The 9458-nt window shown below is 33.9% G+C and overlaps 2 protein-coding genes across 3 annotated transcripts; both read right to left on the reverse strand.

Moving 5' to 3' along the window:
• Window positions 1–460: 460 nt before the first annotated feature.
• Window positions 461–5127, reverse strand: LOC119640940 (lipopolysaccharide-induced tumor necrosis factor-alpha factor homolog). 2 transcript variants are annotated; one of them, XR_005247769.1, is made up of 3 exons: window positions 4482–5076; window positions 1711–1972; window positions 462–1602 (listed from the first exon to the last, which is right to left on the reverse strand). XR_005247769.1 is itself a non-coding variant. In XM_038039315.1 (2 exons), the coding sequence occupies exons 1-2, from the start codon at window positions 4805–4807 to the stop codon at window positions 1870–1872; spliced, it is 429 nt and encodes a 142-aa protein (XP_037895243.1). In that variant the 5' UTR covers window positions 4808–5127; the 3' UTR covers window positions 461–1869. The 2 variants fall into 2 exon arrangements, 1 of the variants encoding a protein (XP_037895243.1); XM_038039315.1 differs by having other exon boundaries at window positions 461–1972; window positions 4482–5127.
• A 1692-nt stretch (window positions 5128–6819) lies between these two features.
• Window positions 6820–7527, reverse strand: LOC119640941. The gene is made up of 2 exons (XM_038039316.1): window positions 7127–7527; window positions 6820–7069 (listed from the first exon to the last, which is right to left on the reverse strand). Exons 1-2 carry the CDS (start codon window positions 7474–7476, stop codon window positions 7015–7017), a joined length of 405 nt encoding a protein of 134 aa, XP_037895244.1. The 5' UTR covers window positions 7477–7527; the 3' UTR covers window positions 6820–7014.
• Between the last annotated feature and the right edge of the window lie 1931 nt (window positions 7528–9458).

The following is a 9458-nucleotide window of genomic DNA, read 5'->3' on the forward strand; positions in this document are numbered from 1 at the left end:
CTTTTTTTTAAAGCGAAGCATAAATTATTGAATTTTACGCCTGGGAAAATTAAAATAATAAGAGAAAAGCCTTAACTGAACGAACAAAAAAATGTTTTGTTAACTTTATAAATTTTTTTTTATCAGTACTGCACCACCTACATGTATATATAGGATATTCTTAATTTAACATGTAGAAGCTAAACACGACGCAAACTTGGTCTCTACAACCTAATAGATTATAGATATTGCACCGATTCAAGGATAGGGAATGAGGAAAATGTGTTGTTAAATATGTGTAATCCGTTCCACTTAGTTACAGATAAATAAATATATGTTTAAATATATGTTCTTTCATTCGCTGTGTGTCCTTGTGATTTTTATTGCCGTTAAGTATACATGTATTATTATATAAGAAAAGTTTACATTTTTTCAAATTTCAAAATATAAATAAAAGGCATTACATGCGAGCGACATTTTTCTGAATTTCATTACGGGATTGTGCTTGAAGTCAATTTAATTAACTTGCGTGCGCAAAACGTAGCTTAGGCATATAATTTCTTTTATCGCAAATTAAATCAATCCATTATGGAAATACGAGTTAATGTAATGAATTCATTCTGCTGTGCATGCAAAAAATATTTACAAAGTCGACGCTTTTCCAAGTGCAAGATACAACAAGCTCTCCTCACAGTGACAATCTGTATTCGATTTTTGTCTTTTGAGGTTACGTCACTCTATTGCCTTCAGTTTCTCCCAAAATTGCACCCTTAAAAGATGCGACTTTTATGGCTTCGAATTCGCTTACATATGCTCTTATCGGTAAACGTATGAGTGGAAGCTAGCTCAGGCGGACCGAAAGTCCACGTTGATGTAGGCTCGTAAGGCAAATCTTCTCCTGGAGGTAAACGGTGATCGGTGATTATGTTTAGCTGTTTACTTGAAGGACTCGTGTTTTTGGAGAGTGTGATAAAGCGCATCTTTCTTCTTGATTTTTTTAATGGAAAGAATTTCAAGGTCGAAAGAGGCGATGCGTGGCATGCGCTTTGCGATGTAGACAGGAAGAAGTGTGCAAGTGGCTGGGGTTACTGCGATTAGCGGCAATTTTAGCAAAAATGATTGGGGAAACACTTCTGCTGTGGTAGGAAGCGATTCTCTTCGTAATTTCGTTGCACTCCGGGAGCAGTATATTCGCAATATTCACATCGTAAGGAAGAGCACCATTGCGGTCAAGGCTTCGTTTTCTGATGGACATATTATGACGATTTAAAACTCGAGTAGGCTGGGGAAACTCAGTTCAGTTAATGGCTTTTAACAACAAAAAAACCAGCTTAGAAGGTGTTAAATCTCTTCCTGCACGTGAACCGATTGATAGTTGAATAAATAAGCTTAATTTATTCCTAAAGAACGTTGCAAAGGTTTGAAAGCTTGTAAGACTGAGAACAATTTCAGCCTGTGACCACATACTCCAGCTTGTAGTTCGTTTTGTTGCGTTCGATGCATCAGGATGGAAGAAAATACAAGCTCTATAGGCGAGAAGCGACGTTTGTACCTCGAATTGATTGGTTAAATGCTCTTCTCACTAACTATTCGGCAGGCCACTCATATGGGCGAATTGATAAACTTGGATATTATGAAATCGGGCGTGTTTCAAATTGTAATGCGGTAAAGGAAAGCAAGTAAACATAAACGTTTCATAATTAATCTTTCATTTGTACTTTATTAAATTACTTAATTCAATTAATTGAATTCCTCGAACACATAGCTTAAGTCATTAAATTATAGGCAAGTCTGCGTTTGAATTCAATAAAGAAAACTGGAAACACTTCTCTCGGCCAGATGGAAAGGGAAAGAGGGGTAGAAACAGAGTTTTTAACACATTTTTAACATTTAATAGTCATATATTCCAATCTGGGCATTACAATTCGGGCAAATGTGATGAGCGCTCTGGCATGAATCCATGCAGTACGGAAGGCATACACAAGGCCAACATCTGCAATTAAAATAGAAAAATATTGAAAATTTCGTTATCAAAAATAAACAATAATAAAATAATAACAATAATAATATTAAAAAAAAAAAAAACAAATAATTAAACAACGTAACTAATTAGAACAATAAGCAGAGCAGAAGTAATGTAAAACACAAAAACTCAATAATTCGAAATGCTTTTAAACTTGAGTAAAAGCCAGAACATATTTTTGTTTTTGCACCTTAAAAACCTTTATTCCCGAGTCAATAGTTATACGTTCCAATATAAGTCTTGCAATGAGGACAATAATGTTGTGTATTGCGACAAGTGTTTAAACAGTACGGCAAGAAAACACACGGCAGTAAGCTGAAAATGAGAATTTTGAATAAAATTTAAAGCAAAAAATTCACAAAGCAACGTCAGACCATTCTGGTCGACAAATATCAAATTTTTCTGTAATGTAAGGCCATGCACTAACATATCAGTTGGAAAGTCGTAGAGAAATCTTGTAGACTCGTCTACTTAAACTTCAAATTAAGTTGTGGTTATCCGAGAAGAGAGAATAAATATATAAGACTCTAATTGCTTTGCAATAATTAGTATCTTATCGCGTAAAATTGTTTTAATGATATAAAACGTGTTTAATTCTATGCCATGCTCTTTTAGCGGGGCTAAGTTCGATTTGTTAAATATTTATATTCATCGGAGTTTCTATAAGGTTGCAGCGTAATCGATTTACACCTGTCCCCGTTTCTGTTTATCCAAAGTCAACCTCTATTCTTTGGTTTCCAATTTTTTTTACGATTTCGTTTGTTTACGTTCGAAAAACTATGGACTAGTTGCTAAGGGCTTAGAGACATAAGGCACTTATAGCAAAAGGGCAAAACTTTTCAAAAATGGAGAGAAAGAAGATATGAGCAGAAAGGTATTGCCCAAAAGAACCATCACATACCAGAGAGAGTTGAACAAATTTAAAAAAAATTAAAAACTTTACTTTACCACACCAGTTATTGCTTACCAATCACCGTGTACTAATTTGTTATCACAACACTGCAGGGAACATGTTAGATCCCGTTTCGTGCTTCGACAGATCTGACATCACTATGTGCAGAAGATAAACATGTTATTAAAGAAAATGTGATATATTTCCAGCACGAGTTTTTTAAAGTTAATTCATTGAGCTCCAAAAGTACTTCAATCAATATCAAATATATTATATTTTTATTTCTATTTACGTGCAAAAGATTTCGAAACATTTCGAACTTATCTTGACTGAGTTACGAGAGAAAAAGTTAGCAAATTATCAAATTCATTTACTGCTACTCTCTGTTGGTGTATTTTGTTATTTTGTCATTTCGCAAATAATTAAGCTTCTTTGCTGACCAGGCCCAATTCGATATATATTCACTCAAAATTTAAAACAGTGAAATTGAGATCTATCGAGTGAAACATAGAACTATTTTGTTTGAGTGTAGATCCGCGATTTCAAAAGTTTCGAATAAACCGTCTATCTTTTTATAGCGAAGAGTGAAAATACACTCGTTTTATCAAAGCGTTTACAAAATCTAGAACGAAATGTTATACACTTCATAAAGTATAGATTTGTCTGTCTATGTTTCTAAACAATCAGCTGTTCCTATGTGCATCTGCCTGCTTGTCTGCTTATATAAATTATTCTCCTGGTCGCAGAAATGAAGAAGTCGGCTTTGAATTACGCCCAACCCATTGCAAGTTGTTGCACGAAAATTGCTATCGAAGATGGACTAGATTGGGCAGTGAGCATATCCACAGTACAACGAAGAGTGGCTGGTCTGCACTACGCACAAATTGTAAGAGTAAATATTTGCATATTCTGTTTTTATACATTTCTGTGCCAAGAAGTTGATGGGTATAAAAGATTTGTCCATAGCCGCGACGATAGTGTTCTTATTTCTTATTTGCTTACCTTAGGATTGTGAATATTTCTATTTCTATGGATGAGTCACTTTTACAATATAATAAAAAATATATTTATAATATATTTATGATATCTTATCACGTTATTTATACCGAGAGCTGTTTGTTTAAGTAACCGGTCATAAGCGACGCAGTAGAGCGTTAACTGAATTCTAATCACAATTTGTTTTTAACATTCTTTTTAAATTTGATTGTCAAAACGAGTCATAAAATAATTTAGTTAAAGAAATAAAGGTGAATATAAAAAACCTTCTTTGTTTGATTAAAATAAATTTAAGTTTCAATTAAAAACTAAGAAGAAAACGAAAGTTCATTTTAATGAAATTTTTAGAATTACTTTTCATTTCTAAAGCTTTCACACATCATTTAAGTTGATGTCACTATAAAAAGTGGTTTCGTTAATTGGCCTTAAGTAAACGAGTGGATGTTGACCATCTCTGGCAATTAAGCAAGAGAAAGTACAACACTTTGCAAATTTCGACCTTTGCTTATCAATCTGTCCTATACTACCACTCAATATAAGGTATTTGTAATAATAATAAAAATGATTCATTCGTTATTCATAGCAACTTACACGAACAGACATAAGAGAGCAGCCCAACAGTGTGTTCTAAAATTAGGTGCATGTTGAACAGTAGTTACGATATCTGCACGACATGACGGGCAAATCATATGTGTTGGACCATTACCAAGCACTACCATGGTCGGTGCGGCGGTAGTTTGTACAATAATTGTCGGTTGTCCTGACGACGATTGATAGGGCTGAGGTTGAAACGTTGGAGGATAAAGTGGTGGATGTGAAGGATTTAGCTGTTGTGGTGGTGGTCCTTGATAATATGAGGCAGGTGTAAAACCTGGTCTTGTCTCAGAATATGGTGGCGGTTGTGCCGTCTTATCCATTATAGTTAATCGCGTTTCAAATGATGAAATATGTAAAAATAATTGAGTACTTTTTTTTCACTTCTGTTAAACGTGTTCAGAGTTTAATAATAACTGTATACATTGAATAGCACTTTAAAACTAAAAGAGACTGAAGTTCGGGCAGCCGGCTAAAACTCAGGCACAGTGTGTGCACTGTGTTTTTCTTATCGTCGCAAAAAACTAAAATGTTATTATCGGTGCTGATGAGCAAGCAGGGCGCAGGGAAGTTCTAAAGTAAATATTTGCCGTCAGCAGCGCTAACTACAAATCAACACTTCTTTTGAGTCATTGTTGTCGATGTTGCGCGAGTGTAATTTTAGATCGAATTTCTTCACAAGAAGTTTATTTGTTTGTTTGGGATTGTGAAGATAGAATTTATTAATTCTCTGAATAAAAGTTGTATTGGAAGCTGATTAGTGAGTTTTTGCTTGTTAAAAATTAATTTTTTTTTGCTGAATCGAATTTCACAATTCATGTGACGTAGGAAGGGAATTAGAACAGTTTCTGCTCAAATGCGTGAGTAAGATTTCAAAATGTTTTGTCAATTTATCCGTGAAAAAACCTCATCTCAGCGAAAATATTTACTCGCAAGTATAATGTAGCATATTCGATTTGTTAAGTACCGCATAATGCTCATATTATAGTAGGTATTTTAGGTTAGCGTGGAAATTGACGAATGTGTGCTTGTTTTATGTCTAGAAGAAGTTTCAAGTTGAAAGATTAGTTAATTAGTTGCCTGCTAAAGGTTACGAAGGAACAATGTTTGTAAACAAGGCGGAATATGTAAACATCGGTTTAGATGACACAATTACAGGTAAGGAGCTCTCTAATTTTTTAGTAAAGCAATTTATAATATATATGATAGATGAAGTGAGCCACTTGAACCTACAAGTCGTAATATTTGATGAAACTCTCTACGCTAACGCGTTTTGGCCTGGGGGCGAACTCTTTTGAATTCCTTTGATAGTTGGGATCGTACCACTTTTTCGAGCACTTCTCTTATAATTGTTTATTTTGAAATGTCGTTATATGAATAACTCCACGGTAGTGTAGGCTATTTAACGGCAGATCTTGACTCGCTGTCTTATTAATTGCAATTAAATAGATTAAAAAATCTTGGGACGGCTTGATTTTCGAAAGAAATAAAGGCGAAGTTATATTAGTTTTAGTCATAGCCTTAGTGCTTTTGCTTTCCAATTCTCATTCTACCTTTGGTCTTAGAATTTATTTCTTTGTCGTAAACAAATTATAGCAAAAATAATACCGAAAACATTAGTTTTTGTGTCAATTTTTTTAGTACTCATCAGGAGCCCGATAAATTATGATTATATTATTGTTGAGCTCATTGGCTACGCACCTGTTCAGCTGTATATCTATTAATTTATGATATGTGCGATAAGAGAGCGTACAATGTGAAATGTGTGATTTTTATAAGTCATTCCGGGGGCGCATTTCGGGCTTTCAATACCAGAGCGGAACAAGTTCGAATTTTTTATGAATCTTTGAGTTCGTAAATTAGGAAAAAATGGTGGCAGACTTTCGACGATGGCCTTTTATAAGCAGATGTGTATGGATCTGTACTTCCACTCATACAGTTTGTTGAATCTTCATACCTTATTTAAATGCATTACTTATAAAAAAATCATATTTCACAACACAATCATACAAATATAATAAATATAAAACGTTACTCAACTAATAAAATTGAAGGGTTTATAACTATTGAAGCTTCGACTTAATCGTGTTTTTCTATTCCTAAATTTCAACTGGTAAGAGTGCGCCGATTATCAGAAAAAATATTCCAAGTCGAAGTTTTATGTTCAATACTTTCTATAACGTAAACGCTTCTCTAATTAATTTGCTTTCATTTAAAACCAATCAAGCAACAGTTATAACAACAATGTCACATAAGCTAATAAATAAAAGAAAGATAAGAGTCGTGATGTTATCATTTCTAGATAGCTGATGAGCGCTATTTCACTTTAAGAAGCGACACGAGTTCTTAATTGAAAGTAATTCTTCATTTCAGTCGCTTTTGTCTTCCATATGTGTGTTGGGTGTATGCAAATTTTGTAGATTTTTTTGTTGATATAAGTTGCTTATCTTATCTCATTGCGAACATAAAAAGTTTAAATTGCTGAGTTGTGCTTGGGGAAGTTTTGATTTGATATCGCGACAAGTTTATTTTAGCGAAAATCTTGTTTTTTTTGGTTTCTTTTTCTTCTTGTTAGACCCCTTTGCCTATGACCAACGAAGCCAATGTTTTAAATGTCTACATGAATTATGAAATTTTCTTACCATAAAGTACATAAAAGTAACGACATCAAATGTGTTTTAATTGTTGGTGATCTCTTGATTCGTGTATGTGAGTACGCATGGCAAGTTGGGCATGTGATTGGTATTGGTACTGGGCCGCATTCTGGTTTAAAAATCGGCCACGGCGGTGATACGGTGCGTGGACGACTTTCACGATATTGATAAGATGCGGGAAATGGCCTCGGTGCAGCAAAGGGTCTTGAATTAGTTCTTGGCTGATTGCTGTTTAGGTCTGGATACGATAAAGATCTATATCGAAGCATCGATGGACTGTGCTCTGTATCGAAATCGTTTATCTCTCTCAAAACATATTGTTCTTGCATTTTTATCATAAAAGAATATTTTTGGGTTGTTGTTTTAACAAATTTTAAGGTAACAAAGTTTTAAAAATTGTAAACACAAATTTGATTTTCAAACTTTCCGAATGATTTTTAATTCGTTTCGATTACTTTTTTTTTCGATGCCCTTTTTTTTGGTTTCTGTACTAAAACTTAAGGAAGTGAAAAAAGCGATTATTTTGCAAGTATGCATATAACTACATACTCGAGTTGCCGAGATCTCGTTAGTTTTGTGCCACCACTGGAGCTATTGAAATGACGGACATGTTGCCCGGGGTTATCCATTTTGTGTTTTCGAAAGTAAACATGAATAAAATACGCTTCTGATTGCGATTTGAACCAATTTTTTTTTTCAATATATTGCTTGGATCTTAACTTCATTCGTGCAATACAACATCGTTCAAATGTTCTCCACGGGATATCTTGCAGTAGTAATTTTTTTGCTTTTGTGCAAAAAATACGCATTTATCGCACCTCTAGCTCAAATGCAACACGATGTCGCAGTTGGGAGTGCAATGGTTTTTTGATAGTTACTTCTGTTAAAAACGTGCATACCGCTGCAGTAATAATATTTAAAAACAAAAAACAAAGCAAATGATTATGAAAAGGCATAAGCACAACTCCATATTCTGCTGCGCTTAGGTGATGGGTATAAAAATTTTACAACGTGAGATGTAGTGTCGATACAACACCCTTTGCATTGGTTTAAATTATTTCAAGGTATCCTTTAAGACGGTCCCTTTCCCACACACACCATCAAATAGAAATCCTCTCTCTTAAGGAACATATTAACAGTCTTAAAGACGACTTGCTCAAAACCACGAATATTCAAAAGTTATCTTAAACCAAAATCAAAGGTATCGAGAACCACGGCCCGAATTAATCGTGTTCAGCGGGGAACGCCGGTATATACGTTTTGTTTATGCGAACAATATTTTAAGACTAGATTTTTATATGAGAAACTGAAATGAAGTTGTATATTAACCAAAAACAGTGAAGGATCGAAGCGCCAACAATGATAGATAGATAGATAGATTTTTTGCTGATGATTTTTTATTACTGATGTTATCGAAGGATCAAGTTATGAATTTTCTGAATGATAATAAATGTAGCGGAAAGTTTTATCCGTCCATTCGCAATAAGTTTCAACAAGTATGCGGATATCCGGCTCTCTCTTTTTATCTCTGAATGTATACGTCCTGACCTAGAAAATAAATCAAAAGGAAGACGCTTCACGTTACTATTAAATGAAGCGCGACAATTTATCTCAAAAATGTATTGAAATGTGCTCGCTGATATAAAACTGACAGTGAGTTATATTCAAGCTTTCCCGTAAGGTTCATGTTTTATGTTCGAATAAAATCGGAATATTCTTGATATCGTTTTATTGTATTAAATAAAGGCTTTTCAATTCTGCTATTTTTTTTTGTTAATAACTATTTGTTTTCACATATGCAATGAAAGCTGATAACGGTTTCTGCAAATTATCAGAAATTTTGCAGACATGCATTTCTTTCTCTCTTTCATTCAATCGGTCATTTCAATTCTGACCGCGGATAAAATAAGATCGTCAAATAAGAAGTAAAATGGGTTTTTTTTTAATATTTAAAATTTTTTCAAAAATTGAATGAATAGGCTTTATTAAAGTCTTAGGAATGGAAGACGTGACGAATTCTCTCAACAAGTGAAAGATATTTGTCATAAAATCATAAAACTAAAAAACGTATGATTGGAAAGTGAGCTAGCCGGTTTGCTGGGCGAGTATTCGCGCGTATAAATGTCCATTTTAACTGTTACTAATGTAAGTTTTCATATGCCGCATCTACTAAAGGAATTGAATAACTAAATGAAAACTATCTTTCAGCCATGGTATGATAAGATGTAATAAGTAAGGAATGGTCAATCACGCTTTTCTAGTCTGAAACGCAACGCATTATCAAAACAACTATAACAAGATTAAGTTTTTTTTTTTTTTT

Source organism: Glossina fuscipes, unplaced genomic scaffold, assembly GCF_014805625.2.
Source record: "Glossina fuscipes isolate IAEA_lab_2018 unplaced genomic scaffold, Yale_Gfus_2 133, whole genome shotgun sequence".
Taxonomy (NCBI): Eukaryota; Metazoa; Arthropoda; class Insecta; order Diptera; family Glossinidae; genus Glossina; species Glossina fuscipes.